Raw genomic sequence first — 16217 nt, forward strand, 5'->3', positions numbered from 1 at the left:
CCAAGGGCCAGTGCAGTCCCCTTCCCTTGAACCTCACTTTTGCCACTCTTTCATCAGTCCCCCTGCAGCAACAGTGATTAACTCAGGGAGGTGGGGGTACCCCAGGGTCAGTCAGGGAGCTGAGAGGAGGAGGAAAAAGGCAGCACCTCTGCCTGCCATGGAGCCAGAGATGGCTCATCATGGGCAGAGGCTGTGCCTGTGTGCCATGGGACAGTGACAGGCAGAGGCAGGGGGCTGTGTGTCACTGCTGGCACAGCACAGCACTGCTTTGGGACAAGGCACCCACATTGCCCCATGGAGCGGCCAGGATCCCTGCCCAGGGTGAGTCCCCCCAGTGAGACCATTCACCCACAGAAAAACAGACCAAGAAGTTTCTGTGAACACCATCTCCCCATTCCTCCATCAGCTGCATCACAGCTCCTCACAACCCTTAACGATACTGGCTGTAACTACCAAAAGGCTTTTTGGGTTTCCTCTGATAAGGATTTTCCTTTCCCAAGCACAGATGATGGCTCAGCTGCAGCAGAGGCCCCTCGTTCCACTCAGGCTATGGGCAGCTCCTGCCTGGAGCAGGAGCAGCTGTGCCTGTGCTGCAGCAGCCTTCACCAAAAGGAAATTGCCAACCCCAGAAAACTGCTCCCCTAATTACAGTGTTGGATCATGGAGAAAACCACATAAATGATTCACACAGTGCTCCCAAGCTGCAGCCGCGTAAATGAGAGAGATTTCCAAATGCTACTGAGCCACGCTCACTGGTATCAGGATGGAAATGCAGAAACTTTCATCATAAAGAGGCAAGAAGGAAAATTCCTGCCGTTAAACGCATCTCTGCAAACCAAGGAGACCTGGGAGGTCTATCCCCTATAGATCTTTACAGAAGGGTTGTTAAAACTCCTCGGGGAATTCTCATAGGAGGGAGCAGGCAGATAGCAGGGGAACTATAGAAATGCATCTGCTTGTTATTTCAGAGGGACGTGGGGATGGAGCCTCTGCTGGCAAGCAGAGGATGAAAAGGAGAAGGCAAGAGGACTCGGGGCCAGCAGAAAGGGATGGCTGGTGGCAGGGAAGAGAGTTAAAAGTGTCCCATTGTTAGGGAAGTTTGCTCTCCTTCAGACCATCCCGCTCCCAGGGACACCCGCCGCCTTTTGAAGTGCAACCTTAGGCGGTTCCTTGTCACCCATTGGAGCAGGAGCTTTTTTATCACATTAAGTCATTGGGTAGCAAATGAATGGGGGGTTTTGACTATTCACAACTTCACCTTATAAATATCAGGGTTGGAGGTTCCTGCAGCTTTGCTCCATCCCCATAGCTCACCTTGGGAAGGAGTGGAGGGAGGTGGCCCTGCTTGTGCAGAGACCTGCGGTGTGGAGAGCTACGGAGCAGCCAAAGGGATCCAACCCCACTGCTTGTGACAGCCATGAAGAGAAGCACCCTCCTCATCCTCTCCATCACAGGGGTCTACAGTGCCATTCTCCACACAGCAGCATGGTAGGGTCCAACTCGGTGGAAAGGGCATTTTTTAGAGATGCTCTTCAGCCTGTGGTAAGGTGATTTATTTTATTTTCTTTGTTTCAGGTCTGTGAATAACTTTCTGATGACAGGACCTAAGGTAATTAACATATGGACTGTCAGGAATTTAAATGGAGTGATTTTGTATTGCAAATGGGAAATAGTACTTTCCAAGGAACCAGACTTCCCAGAGCATATCGGCTCCAAGTCCTGCCAAGTACCGAGGGAAAGGACTCACAACCTGCTTATGCCTGTTTTCACTGATAAGTGCTAAAACAGGGTGGATTTTAACCCCGCTGTTTCCCGTGCCAGGCTTACCTGACGTACTCCAGCAGCGTGGCGGCCGGGGCACACAGCGGGATGGAGGAGTGCAAGTTCCAGTTCGGGTGGGAGCGCTGGAACTGCCCCGAGAGCGCCCTGCAGCTCTCCACCCACAACCGGCTCCGCAGCGGTGAGTGCACCCTCACCTGCGGCACCGCTCCCTGCCCGGGATGCTCCGGTGCCAGCTGGGATGTGCTCTGGAGAGAGCTGGTGCTGCCGATTAACTGGCTGATGGAAAAGGGCCTTCCTGTCCCAAAAATCACTGTTGTTTTTCCTGTATCTGCATTAACTGGTGTCATAAATAGCACTAACGTTTTCCTAGGGATCCCAGGCTCAGTGTTTCTTGCAGTGCTGCTCCATGGGTCTGCTCCTACCCCTTTGTGTGCAGCATTCCGGGGAGTGCAGTGCCAGAGACACCCGAGCTTCCAGTGGGGAGAAGTGCAGGAGAGGCAAAGGGGGAAACCAGAGATGTGCACTAAGAAACTGCCTTCATAAGAAAGCTGTGAATATATTTCAATATTATCTATTTCAGTGGGCAGAAGCCTCCTTTCACCCAGAGCAGCATCTCTATTTGAATCTCTTCAGAAAGCAAAAAAGGACTACACTAGGAGTGTGAGTGCAGACAGCTGTTAGCACAGGTTCAAAGGATCAATGACCATTTTCTCTAGCAGACAAGATCAAAGCACAACATACCCCCAGGCAGGGAAGGACAGAGATGAACCGACTGCCAGGTGAAAGGAGAAATAACTCACCTTGGCCAGAGCAGGACTATGGAATTTCCTTAAAATCCTACCCCTGGAAAGAAGTTCTGTTCCCTGTATGGACACCTGCATAATATGACAGCAAATTGCTGTACCCTGTGACACTGAAGCCTGAAAAGATCCAGTCCTGAGCATTTTCCATCATTTCTGTAGCACCTTACCTTTTGCACAGAGCGTGTGGGTATTTACTCCTTGCACCTTCGCAGCACAGGAGATCTTCATTCCTGATAATCTGGGACTGATGTCTATATTTGCATGTGGCAGCTTTTTTCCCTCCTCTCCCCCAGCTACCCGGGAAACCTCCTTTGTGCACGCCATCAGCTCGGCCGGGGTCATGTACACCCTCACCAGGAACTGCAGCCTGGGAGACTTCGAGAGCTGCGGCTGCGACGACTCCAGGAACGGCCGCGTCGGTGAGTGACCGTCCCAGGACGGACTGACCCTGTCCCTGTCCCCACACACAGCCCCTCAGACTTCAGGGCAGGATTTGGGGCAGGTCGGTGCTTAATCCTGTGCCTGTCCTGCAGGCGGCCGAGGCTGGGTCTGGGGAGGATGCAGTGACAACGTGGAGTTTGGGGAGAAGGTTTCCAAGCTCTTTGTGGACGCCTTGGAAACAGGACACGATACCCGCGCGCTGATTAACCTGCACAACAATGAAGTTGGGAGACTTGTAAGTAATAATAATAGTAATAATAATTATAATGTCTATATTGAAAACAAGATCTAGGCTGTCCAGGTGCCCATTTTCAGGCCCCTGTGAAAATCCAGGCCCAGCAGTGGTTGCATGGGGGAGAAAAACACAGCCAGAATCTGGCCTTGAACCTCAACACAGGGAATCACAGCAAGAGTTGTTCCCTCTTCCAGCTTCTGCAGCTTTGTAATGCAGTTAACTGCTAGCACACACCACTTACTCAGAAATGCATGGGATTTGTACTCACCTCTAGGCTTGTCTGGTCTGTAAAACAAAGCCAGAACCACCTTCCTTACTTTCTTGCAATATGCATTTCCAAGTTCTTTGGCCAGGAAGCCAGGTGTGAGCTGGCCCTTCTCACAAGCCAGCCAGACTCACCCCCACTCCTGCCTGGGCCATGGAAGCTCTCAGCATCTTGCCAAACCTCCTTGTCTGTAAAAACAAGGATGACAACACTTAACATACCTATCTCATAGGGTGTGTCAAGGCTTAATCTCACATAGATACCAGCGATTGGGACCTTATAAATACCAGAGGAAGATAGGCAGATAATATCTGTGAAGTGCTTGGCCTGGAGGAGATGCAGAGAGGTTGGGTATGATTATTCCGAAGCAGTTTCACACATTTTGAATGAAACCTCTGAAAGGGAGTTGAGTTGATGCTGGTGTGTGGCATGAGAAGGGCATGACCTGACAAAGGCACTTTTTTCCTGGCCTGGATTCTCCTGGAAGGGCTGGGGACAATAGCTTGTGCCCACTTAGCTGAGGAACAGATGTTTTCCTGGAACTAAGAGCGTCAGCTCGTGGAAGGACCTGAAGTCATGCCAAGCACGAGCCACTTTAGATGCAATGTCCCCAAATTGCAAGTGCTGTAGAGCCTGATTTTGAGATTTCCTAATTTCTTCACCTCATCCCACCAAGGCGGTGAAAGACACAATGAAGAGAGCCTGCAAGTGCCACGGGGTGTCGGGCAGCTGCAGCATCCAGACCTGCTGGCTGCAGCTCGCCGAGTTCCGCGAGATCGGCAACTACCTGAAGATCAAATACGACCAAGCCCACAAGCTGGAGATGGACAAGAGGCGCATGAGAGCCGGCAACAGCGCCGACAGCCGCGGGGCCACGGCAGAGACCTTCCACCACATCCACGCCACGGAGCTCGTCTTCCTGGAGGACTCCCCTGACTACTGCACGAGGAACGCCAGCCTGGGCCACCACGGCACCGAGGGCCGCGAGTGCCTGCAGACCGGCAAGAACCTCTCGCAGTGGGAGAAGAGGAGCTGCCGGCGGCTCTGCACCGAGTGCGGCCTGCGCGTGGAGGAGCGGAGGACGGAGGTGGTGGCCAGCTGCAACTGCAAGTTCCACTGGTGCTGCACGGTGCGCTGCGAGCAGTGCCGGATGCTGGTGGCCAAGCACTTCTGCACCCGCCGCGACTCCGCCGCCCCCAACCACATCAGGCAGAGGAACAGGGGCCACAGGAGATAGGGGACGCTTTGGTGTCCTCACGCTGGGGAAGGACGTCCTGAGGTCCGGAGGGTTGAGCGTGCACCGTGTGAGGTGGTGGGGTCTCCCGGCTGGATGCGGTGGGATTAGGAAGCACAAGGCGCGGGCGCTGAGGGACCATGGCCCATCTTGCTTCCATGCTTTTTCCTCAACATTTACCAGTAGCTTCTTTCTTCTCGGGAGTCACTTTATCTGTGTGTTGGACAGAGGGAGGAATTTCATGGCTTATGTGGGCTCAACCCCTTGTGCCCTTGCCAGCGGGTCTGCCAGTGCCAGCAGTGGGGCTCCAGCCCCCAGCCAGAGAGGTGGGAACAGGTGCTGTGGCCAAAAGCGGGTCCAGCCGGGTGATCCCATCCCTGCAGCCTCAGGTCCTGGCCATTGGTGCACAGCAGCTGCCTGGCAGCATTTCTGGAGGAAGACTTATGCACTTTGTGATGTGAGAGGAGGTATGACAGTGTCATGGTGTGTATTACTACAGCTGCAGCCTTCTGAGGGCTTTGAAAAGTTTACAGCCAGTGTTTACATATTTCCCTCCCCACATTTTTTTTCTCCTCCTTTTTGAATTTTGTATTTTGGCACAAGAAGCCTCGCCCCAAAAAGATATTAGCTTCATGTATTTGTACTGGATAAAATTAAGCAGTTTACAGTTCCTTTTTTTTTTTTTTTTTTTTTTTTTTTTAATTAGCAGATAAGAATTCAGAATTCTTTATACCTAATGTTGTTTATTAATAAATTGTATTATTGCTTAGCACAATCTGTTTTCACTATATATTTTGAAGGTATCCTTTAAGAGTTAGATTTTTGGACTGTATTTTGCAATAAACCACAATGAAAACAATTGGCTTTTTCCTTTCTGGCTTCCTAGCAGTATGACCTTAGGTGCAAAATTGTTCCTTTCTGTGTAAAACCCAGCACTTCCACGAATTTCCTCATCATTAATCCAAAAGCCACCGAGGGCAATGAGTTTGTTCTCCTGGATCTCAGTAAGTTGGCTCCAGCCTCCAGTCCCCGGAGGGTTGGCTTTCGTACCTATCGCCGTCATCTCGCCCTTTCCTAGTGCTGAGTATGCAGACACAGCCTGGCTAAAGCCGATTCTGAAGCTCCCCAAGTCTCTTTAATTTGCCTCGACCCGACATCCCCCAGACAATGCGGGGCTGCCCCGCTTTGATGTGGAAAGCGTCACCATCGGCACTCACTGCAAATTTCTTGGAGGCACGAGAGGAACCCTTTGAACTAGAGCAGGAGAGAAAACTTGGGGACAGTTGTGAATGTGTCTGCTGGTTCCCTGCTGCTCCGGGTGCCAACAGCCCCGACCCGGTCGGGGAGGGCAGGAGGGGACAGCGCTGGCTGCTGCTGTGCCAGGGCAGCTCCTGCTCCTTGGAGTCAGAGCTGCCAGGGCTGTGCCATCACCCACGCCCACGACGCAGGGCAAGGATGCTCAACCAAGTTTGCTCTCCAGCCAGGGCAGGAGGAGGAGAGACAAGTGTAAAAATCACCCTACAGCTCTGCCAGCACATTACACCCACGCTACAAATGCTCCAATGCTATTTTATCCAGGTCTCCCTATGGCTCCCTGTGCAAACACAGCCTCGGCACACACGAGAGCCAGATCAGGGAGCTCAGCTTGCAAAACACACATTTGGGAAGCACAGCTGACTTCCATGCATTTATTTTATGCAAAGTGGATTTTATTAAAGCTGGAAGGGTGACACCATCAGTTAGGGGGGCTATGCTGCCTTGAGGATAGCTATTTCTAGTAACTTACCCTACCAAATCAAAATACCCCAAGATTTTTGCACAGTGTTGTCACAAAAGCAGTTGCAACTCCCAAAAATTTAGGCTGAACTGGGAGTGATTAAAACAGACAAGCAAAGCTGCTCGTGCATCTCAAGCACTGGTTGACTTGTCTGCACAAATATTACCCCCAGGCTCTCTTTCTGTATTGGTTTGGACTGTGCTCCAGAACCCCAGCAGCTGCAGGCACGGGGTACCACCAAAATCCCACAAAATGAGATTATTCAGAGCACAGGACAATCCCTATTGATGTGCTCTCAGAGGAGGGAAACTATTTCACCAGGATAACTCCCAAGCACACATAAAAGCCCTCCTGCTGTATACCAGCAGCAGGTTAATAGAGCACACAGGTAAATCCCAGGAGATGAGGGCTCCCAGTGAGCAGGAATGGGCGGGACATGCTGTGTGTCATTTTCTCTGCAGCATCTTTCCAAACTAACATTAACACAGAAAATAAGAAGCAACAGGTTTGTAGGTGGCAACAGCACCAGACCAGATCTCTGTCCCACAAAGGCTCCATCCCAGGGAAATGGGGCTGGAGAGGGAAGCAGAGATACCACTGCAGAAACCAATCCTTCTCCCACTGAGCCCTCCCATTCCCACCGACTCAGCAGTCATACCCACCCCATTGTATTTAAATGCTGGAGATGAACTGTCCTTCCTTAAATTTGTCATCAAAGAATATTTCTGGTTCCTAGACTCTCTAAGGCAACGAGCAAATCACACCCAAAAGCCAGAGATCAAATGCAAACTGAAGCAAACTCAAGGGAAAGTTACACACCATCCCATGACACAGATTTCCTTTCTCTTTTTGTACCTTGCAGAGACAACACCAAGACTGAACAAATACAAAAATCAGCTCTGTGGCTTAGAGTGGCACCTTGCCAGAGATATTACAGTCCTGGAGAAGCTGAAGCTTCCTTATCCTCCCCCTTGTTGCTTGGATACAACAGTCATCAATTCTCACTACATTCACTACAAAACAATAGAAATTCAGGATCATCTTAATCCATCACAGCACTGTCAGGGAGCCCTGTCACCCCTGCCTGCTGCTGTGGTTTCTGCAATAACCCTCACAAATGCCATGGGGCACAGGGTAACAAACTCTGAGGATGCCACAGGACTGAGCTCATCATTTCAGCTGTGATTTCACCTGGGCAGCGTTTTTACCCCTGCAGAGCAGCTTTCAAAGTAAACACGAGCACACACAGCAGAGCCCAGTCCTGTCACTGGCTGCTCTGTAAAGGCTCCTTCTCCCACCAGAGCCAAAGAGCTCTTGCAGGGACTGGTGATGCCTTCAAACCTGCACGTGTTTGCTTATGATCACACAAAGTCAGCTCCAATCTGGGCCACTGATCCCAATCACCTGTAACTCACTGCACACCTGGAGGAAGGGGTGGGCTTGAGGAGGAACTTGGGCTAAAGCCTTGAAGAGGAACCTGAGCACTGTCCCACAGATCCTAAGTACAATGAAAAGCCAAAAATCTTAATTTGGGCCAGGTGCTGCATGAACTCAATGCAAAATCTTGCTGCCTGTCCCTCAAGAGCTGTCAGCACTGCTTCTCCCCTGGAGCAGGGGCACTTTAGGCAGGGCTGTGGAGCCACTTGGATAGTTCTGGAGCAGCATCTTCATGTTTGACCAGGCACTGACATGGATAGAGCATCTTCTGTGATAAGAAATCTGTGGAACAGCTGTGGAATCAGCTCAGAATCACCACTGCCTTTCTGGAGGTTTAACACCAGTGTCCCAGCCGTGTATCTGTGCCTTTATTGTGGGAGAGGGATGGTTTACAATGCATTTTCAGTGAGAAAAGGAAACATACTCCAAGTTATGAAATAATATATGCCAGCTATAGCTTTACCACAGATCAGGGCAGGTTTATGTCAGAGGTGCCTGCTCAACTAACACAGGGTCAGAAGGTCAGTGTTGGGGTGCTCATACCATGATAACAGCCCAGGCTAAGCCCACAAGCTTTCCCAGCCCTTCCCATCTAACCCAGGACTATCCCTGTCCCTGTTTCACCAGCTGCCTCTTGGCCATGCTGTGCTGCTGTCCAGGTGTCCATCCCAGCACCCTCACCAGGGACAGCAACCCCCAGTTTTCTTCTGGTTTCTCCTTCCCAGCAGGTGGAAATGCCTGCACAGCCTCACTCCCCTTCGGGCAGGAGCCTGGACATGACTCAGGTGGCCTTGGCTGGGGTCACCTCCTTCGGTGCACGCAGGAAGGTGAAGTTTGGGGTGCAGGTGCCAGCCTGTACCAATGGGGACAGACAGCACCTCCCCAGGGCTGCCCAGCACACAGAGCCAGCCTGGGGCTGTGCTTGTGCGGGGGCTCAGGATGTCACCTGGTACAGGGGCTGGATCTGTGCTGTTTCCTTTGCTCCCCCTCCCAGAAGAGAGTGCAGGGATGGCTCTGGCAGGGAATTCACACCATCATTGCCACCGTGTGCCCCTGCAGCCCCTCCCAGCAGGCTGGCAGGGACACTTCTGCTCAGAGATTGAGGCACCTGCCCCAGGCTCTCCCCTCAACGGGTCACACTGCTGCACAGTGACCATCAGCAAGCAGAGAATCAAATTTATTAATACACAAAGTGCACGTTCTGCAGATGATTTTGCAAAGCAGTCTGGAGGTGGATGGATTTTGGCCTGGCACTGCTCCCTCCTGCCCTGGTCCCACACCAGCTGGGAGCTGTTCCCTCCCCCAAAGCCCCACCAGCATCCCTCTTTTCCCCCAGCCTGCTTCCCTTCAGCTGTTAAACTCCATGCCTGCTGGATTACCTTTAAATTATGCCCCCAGTGCCCTTTCATGGATTATAATTCTGTATGAGATGTTTGTGCTGTATCCTCCCCCAGTATTAAAGTGTCAGGAGTGTATCCCCAGGCCATCCATCTTCAACACTTCCGCAAGGGCTTGGCAATTCTCTGACATGAATATTATGGCTCTCCATGCAGAGCCTCCATCACTCAAGCTGACAAGTGTTAGAATCTCCTCTCTTGAGCAGGGTAAGTGACCTTTTCATATGCAGCGTAGATTCCCGGTCACGCTGCATCTGGTGCAGGGAAACCAGCGAGTCTTTAAAAAGTCTTGAAAAACAAGTCACAGGTCCTTTTCCACTTGCAAAGCCAACCCTTAGCAGGAAAAAGTTAAAGGGCCTGAATCAGCCCCTGGTTACCTGCTGCTAGTGCCAGTCCCAGAGAGGAGGATGAAAAAGCATCCATTCCATGCCTTCTGTGGGATTTATCAGCAGGAATTTTCAGGGAAAGATGGAGGATTTGGGTGTCTGGCTTGTTGGAGTATACAGGAAAGATTTTTGTGACCAATTAGTGACTTTAGTGACTTGGAAACCTCAACTCTAGCTTTCAACAATATATTTTTAAGTGAGATTCTTGAAGTTAGATCCCTAAACCCCACCAGCATGATTTTCAAAGCTGCTGAACTCCTGGGCTTCCCACAGTTGTGTGCAGGAGCTTCCCTCTAGCTGTGCCTAGGGAGAAGCTGAGGGAGAAAACAACCTTTAAAGCTCTTTTCCAGCTCTGACTTCCCAGCTGTGCTGCCCTGGGGACACTCCAGTCCATGTTACCGACAGAGAGTGAATGCCCTGGAGCTGAACTGTGTGGTGATTCAAGTTAAATCCCTCCTACAAAATTCACACGTTACCCCAAGCCTTTGGCTAAAGGGGTGCCTAATTTTTTTTTCTTCTCCAGAGGGCAAAGGGACTTTCAGAGCACCTTTGCCACCTTTCCCTTACAGAGGGACTGGTGCTGGCTCACTGCCAGCACAGAGCAACGAAAACTTGTTAACACCTTTTCGGCTCCCTCTTAATAAAGTCAAGCCAATTAACAGCTTCACTATTTACAAAACAAATCCTCTTTGCAACACCTGAGAAAAAGAGTTACAAGTGTTTCCCAAACATTTCTCCGCTGGGGAGGACACCGACAATAACTGTCTGCCGGGATGAGCTGCATCTGCTTTCCCTGGCTGGAGAGTCCACGCTTCCCATGGAATGCTGCATATTCAGTAGCAATTCATGCTGCACTTCCAGCCAGGAGTCCTGATCAGGCACAGCTCTACTGGGAAAGGTTCCAAAGGTTCCAAGGAGAAAGAGGTGTACAGGGAGCCAGGGTGTCAATTTCTTGCCCACTTGCTGGTCCATATTTCTGGTATGGCCTCATGGTACAAGAGGTGGGCACAGAGCAGGTTGGTCCCCTCCAAAAATGCCCCCAGGGGTGGCTGGGAGAGAGTTGGTAATGTACAGTGTATTTACACCTCTGCAGGGGGATTCACAAGCTCCCCCACCTCTTTTTCTGGTTCCCTGCTCTCTCCTAGGATACAATCCACTTTGCAAATCACTGCTGGCTTACAGTGCACTAAATTCCCCCTTTTCAAACAAGCCCCAAGGAGCTGAGCCATATAACAGAAGATTGACGGATTAGAGAAAATCAGAAAAATGTAATTTGCAATGTACTTTCAAAATTAATTCCTTTCTTCCTTCCTTCCTTCTCTTTTGCTCTCCTATCCCGTTTCCCTTTTACCAAGCACACAGAGTGGCTCATATTTTATGAACAAGAAGGATGAGGTAGTGCTCCCTAATTAAACGATTATTTATCTGTAGAGATGGCTGCTGGGACAGCTTCACACAAGAGCTCTCCCAGACAAAGTGGAACTGGTCCAAACACTTCTGGAGATTAGAAAAGACCCTTTTAAAGTGTGCATCAGGACCCACACTCATTCCTCCCAGAGGGTCCAAAACACAGAGAGGAAAGGAGAGGGAGTTGGTGGTAACTCTAAGTGAAGTAAGGAGAAGAGACTGATGGCCACAGCTAAGAAATGTTCACCACATGCAGTCAGGATGCAAAGATGGGTTGCAATCATGTGGGACAGAATGAGTCAGAGCCAGAAAATGAAAGAGACTAAGTCTAAATCTGTCATAGAACAGGATAGCAGAGCTGTACAAGCAGCAGGACATGATGGGAAATAGACATGGACATCTCTAATAGTATTTTAGCTATTCTTTTTCTTTCTCTCTCTACTCTTTCTTCAGTGTCCCATGCAATATTAATTGAAGCCCCTTGTGGGCACGGCCAGGAGAGAATGGCTCGTCAGGGGACATGTGAGCACAGAGCCTGGACAGTAAAGGGCCCTTCATTTCCTCCTCTGATGCTTTCAACAGCACATGGGATGCCATAAAAGATGGTAATGACGAGGTCAGTAGAAAGACTGTAAAACAGTGGGGAGAGGCACAAGGGTTACCTCACTTGGGCTCAAACTCAGGCCATGCATGGGCTGAGTTTGCTGGTTGTAAGCTCTGCTTGGGACCGTGGCTGCACTGCCTGTCCCATGCGGCCTGGCTGCCAGCACTCAAACTGGGCTCTGACGAGGTACCTGGTCTGAAGTGTTGGATTGTGATGTCAGTGGGACTCTCTTTATTGACTCAGATCAAGCCTGGACATATTTCTTATTCGTACATTTCTTCTCAATTCCACAGGCTTTTCTAACTCTCAGAGCTGTGGCTCCTGGCCTGACACTTCTAGGGGATCATCCATCAAGAGCAGAGTCAGCAGTTTTAAAGGCAGTAATTTCTGTTTCTCTCCCTTTTGCCCAGTGCCTTGAAGCTAAACCTCTTCTGGCCCAGTTCTTCATTCCCACTCCTGCCAGGCAGACTTCTGCTGGCCAGCTGCCATCAGTTGTGATAGGGACAAGGCACCTCCTCCCTAAGTGGATTTTGAAGCCAATGAGCAGGAGAATAATTAAATTAACTCAGTCCCAAATACCTCCCGAGGTGCCAAGCATTCCCAGCATTACAGCTGCACCACAGGTGTCGGGAGAGCAGGTAATTCCAGTCAGGGGCAGGCTGCAGATGTGGCTGCTGGGGACATCTCTGCTGGCACAGGAGCACCAGCCAGTCCTGGACAGGAGCGCTGGGAAGAGATTCTCAGGATGGCTTTGCTCAAGCCAGCTTGAGTCCAGGAGTAAGACAATATATTTATGCTTTGATGTGCTTAAGTTAATAAGATTTATCCCAGGGCAAACACAGTTGTGCTTCTCAGCCTGGACTACTTCACTCTCCTATTTCTTGCTTGTCCCATGGGCTTTCCCCCACAGGGTGTGAGTGCTGTCATCTCAGGCCTCAGCCTCTGTTTTACCAAGCAACCTGCTGTTTGAATTCCCTGAGAAGCTTCTGTATGCTTTTGACTGCAGCACATTGATTTTTTTCTCTTATCTACTACAAGCCATGAGACTTGAATCTGGAATTCAGGAATGATCAGGTCACAGCCTGCACTCAGCTCCAACCCCAAGGTGTGCATGGGGAGCCTGGCCCAGCTCTGGCCAGGGTGGAGGCAGGGCAGAGGACATCCCCACTGCAGAGCTTTATCTCACCCATCACCAGAGAGCTCACAAATCACTGTCCAGTGCCTTTCAAGCAGTTGGGAGCACTAAATTGTACCTCTTGCATCCAGACACCATCCAATCTCCCAGGACCAGGCCAGGTACATTGATAAGGAGATAGTGTAAATGGTCAAACAGGATGGAGCCAAAATTCACTATTTCCTGTGCTTTAACTTAGCAAGTGCCATATCAACAGGGAAGTCTCTTGGATTATCTCCCATTCCAAAGGGGGCTGTTGTGGCCAAGACCTGCCACTGTACTGCTTCAGTGTAGAGGATTTCTGGTTTCATGTTACACTAAGTGCAGAGTGCTCTGTACATTTTCAGCACGCATTTAATTACAACTATGATCCAATAAATATTTGGGAAGAGTAACAAACAGTGCTACAAAGAGAACAGAGTGGCAGTCAGCTCCTTCCAACTCCTCAGAGTTTTAAAACCCAGATGGTCTCCAGGGCACTTCCACTCTCTCTGTCCTGTGCAGAAGACAAAATTAATTTCCACATCATCCTGATTAGTTCAGTATCATATAAACTATCCTGCCTCCTAACCAAGCTAACCACTAACAAACCCCTGCAACTCATTCCCTTGGCTGTAAGCAGACACTGACCTCACCCCAGGGAACTATTTTCCTGGAGATGACTTTGGGCACTAAATATGCAGCTACATCTTGGTAGGTTATTAAATCCACATGTGAAAATAAACTCAACTATCATCTCATGCATGTGGTTTAGCTTCATTTTAAGAAGATATAAATGTACTAGAGCACCCCATTAAAGCAATTTATATGTCTTGCTTTATTTTCCCAGACAGGACATGTCTTCCTTGGAGATTACTGGCTTTTGGGAAAACATATCAACTAAGGAGTCGTGGAATAACAGATTTGACCTTCAGGTGCTACTCCTTGAACAAACACAACCCTGACCTGCATTTTGAAGGATGGGTGACTTTTTTGCACAGGCCCCTTCAACTTCAAGCCATTTCTTTTCAAAGGCACATGGTGACATCAAGGCCCAGAAGCTGGAAAAATGAAAGCAGAAAGCAGCAAAGCTCTGCTGAGATAAGCTCCATGAGCACTCGAGTGCCAGAGACAGGCAGAGAGCAAGGGGACATTCCCTGCTCACCCACAGCACCAGTGTGCAGCTCCCTCTGTGAGGGACCAAACACAAAGCCTCATTTTCTGAGACCAGGGTAGCCACTTCCCTGCTGCCTGAAAGACATGAACACTCGAGACCGCTAAATAAATGAAACCAGAAAAGATAATTAGGGATAAAACAGCCAAAACCCTTTAAAAAAGGTTTGGATGTGCTAGTCATCCTTCTTAATTCCAGCTGTGCCCCTGTCACCATGGACATATTGGCTTTCACCCTGCTCCTCAAAGGTTTGACTGCTAATCCACCCACCAGTCCTTGAGGAATACACCCCCTGGAGACATCACCTGTGTTAGAATAGTCCTCACTTCCCAACAACAGTGCTTTATGGCCCTGGCTGCCTCTGCTATGGCATGTTTTCCATTGCAAGTCTCACTGTGACAAATTAGAAACTACTTAAAAACACTCCTTCCGCATTAATCATGTAAGAGGAACAAAATACTTTGTGCCAACATTCTGACACTTGCCCTGGAGAGCCCTTTTCTCCTGGAGAGTGGAGCCCATTGGTTTGCCAGAGCAAGATAATCAAAGCACAATCATCACATCAAGCTTGGACATCTCAAGGAGGGATGTATAAGAGAAGGTTGTAAGAAAAGAAGCAAATTTATGCTGCCTGCAGTGATGAAGACAAATGTATTGATTGGACCTGAAGGGATGTAAGAGAAAAGGTTTATTTTCTGTAGAGCAAACCATTAGAACTAAGAAGGTCCCATTTCTTCTCTCATCCCCCAGAGCCTTACTAGCTTAGCTGAATGGGTTAATTGTGACTCATCTTTTTATTTCTTCCAAAGAAAAGATCCAAAAAGTTACTGCATTCCCCTTGGATATCTGCACCTCCTGCTGTGGCCTGAACTTAAGACACTAGAGGAGCTGCAATATTAGCTGCACTGGAATGTTTTGGTTTTCCCTTGCAAAACAGCCCCATCTCTCCAAGTGTGAATGTGCTTCAGTTACCTAAATATACTTGAGAGGGGCAAAAAGAAATGAAATTTCCATTTTTTTAATACTTAACTGAAGAATTCCCATTGTTGTTGAAAGCAAACAGAAAAGGGCATGCCTCAACATGTTCCCCTGGCACTATGGACCAAGGGAAGAAAAAACTTTTAGAAGAAATTATTTTTTCTATAAAAAAAGAAGCAAATTCTCATCAGCAACTTGTCACCTCTAGACCACTGTAGAAACCCTACAGCCTCCATGAGCAGAAACACTGTAATTGTGCACATGTGGGCACTTATAAAACATACTGTATTTTTTGAAAACTCCCCTGGCACCAAATACAGCTATTTCACATCCAGGGGGGGGTTGGCACACACAAATGGTGAAAATTATTCTGCATTTAAACTTTCTCAACCTTAAAAGAAAACCTGTAGCAGAACTGTAAATTAATACTAGGTGACAATGAAACTATTAATTTTCATTGGAACTGGATAGATAGATAAATAAAGATCCAATTTCTTGTCAGTACAAGGGAATGAAAACAAAAGCTGCCAGTTTATACTGTCAGGATGTTACAATCTCAGGTCATACCCAAATTAATATAATCTGTCAGAATTCACCTCAGTAGAATTATACCAGATGATAGGACCCAAGGACATGACCAAACATCATCTTCTGCAGCAAATCTCTAAAAGCACACATAAAATAGTTCAACTTAAAAATATACTTTACCTTACACCTTTTCCCTCATGTCAGCTGATGAAAGTCACATCAACTGTTTGTACCTAGAAAGAAACCCACCAGCTGGAGCAGAATAAAAATAGCTACAAATTTTAGTGGTCTGTCACAGAGCCTTTGCTCTCTGTGCCCAGGCCAATCCTCCTGAGTCCTCTGAGCTAAGAGGAGATCAGTCAGAGTATCTGAAAGGTGGATGTCCTGCTTTAGGGAAACATTTCATTTCTGTGTTGTTGGAGCAGAGGAAGACAGAGCAGAGGATCACACATGTCATCACCTGGCCTTTTCTCTACCTGCTCTGTTGCACAGCTCTAAGCAAATAGAGCTGTGTCAGCAAATACCGTGTGATTTCCCCTTGGATCATCACCTTTGGTGGCTGTAGACAACAATACAGAACAGAAAACAAAAGAAAACAGATGGAGGTACAACGGGG

At 48.9% G+C, this 16217-nt stretch overlaps 1 protein-coding gene across 5 annotated transcripts; it reads left to right on the top strand.

The window, feature by feature from the left end:
• The first annotated feature begins 362 nt into the window (after nucleotides 1–362).
• Nucleotides 363–5619, top strand: WNT8A (Wnt family member 8A). 5 transcript variants are annotated; one of them, XM_068205834.1, is made up of 7 exons: nucleotides 363–881; nucleotides 1310–1488; nucleotides 1576–1609; nucleotides 1822–1960; nucleotides 2879–3004; nucleotides 3119–3261; nucleotides 4203–5619. In XM_068205834.1, the coding sequence occupies exons 2-7, from the start codon at nucleotides 1418–1420 to the stop codon at nucleotides 4761–4763; spliced, it is 1074 nt and encodes a 357-aa protein (XP_068061935.1). In that variant the 5' UTR covers nucleotides 363–881; nucleotides 1310–1417; the 3' UTR covers nucleotides 4764–5619. The 5 variants fall into 5 exon arrangements, with proteins under 5 accessions (XP_068061935.1, XP_068061931.1, XP_068061934.1 ...); XM_068205830.1 differs by having other exon boundaries at nucleotides 363–852; XM_068205833.1 differs by having other exon boundaries at nucleotides 370–881; nucleotides 1273–1488.
• The last annotated feature ends 10598 nt before the right edge of the window (nucleotides 5620–16217 follow it).

The sequence above is a fragment of the Anomalospiza imberbis genome, chromosome 15, assembly GCF_031753505.1.
Source record: "Anomalospiza imberbis isolate Cuckoo-Finch-1a 21T00152 chromosome 15, ASM3175350v1, whole genome shotgun sequence".
NCBI lineage: Eukaryota > Metazoa > Chordata > Aves > Passeriformes > Viduidae > Anomalospiza > Anomalospiza imberbis.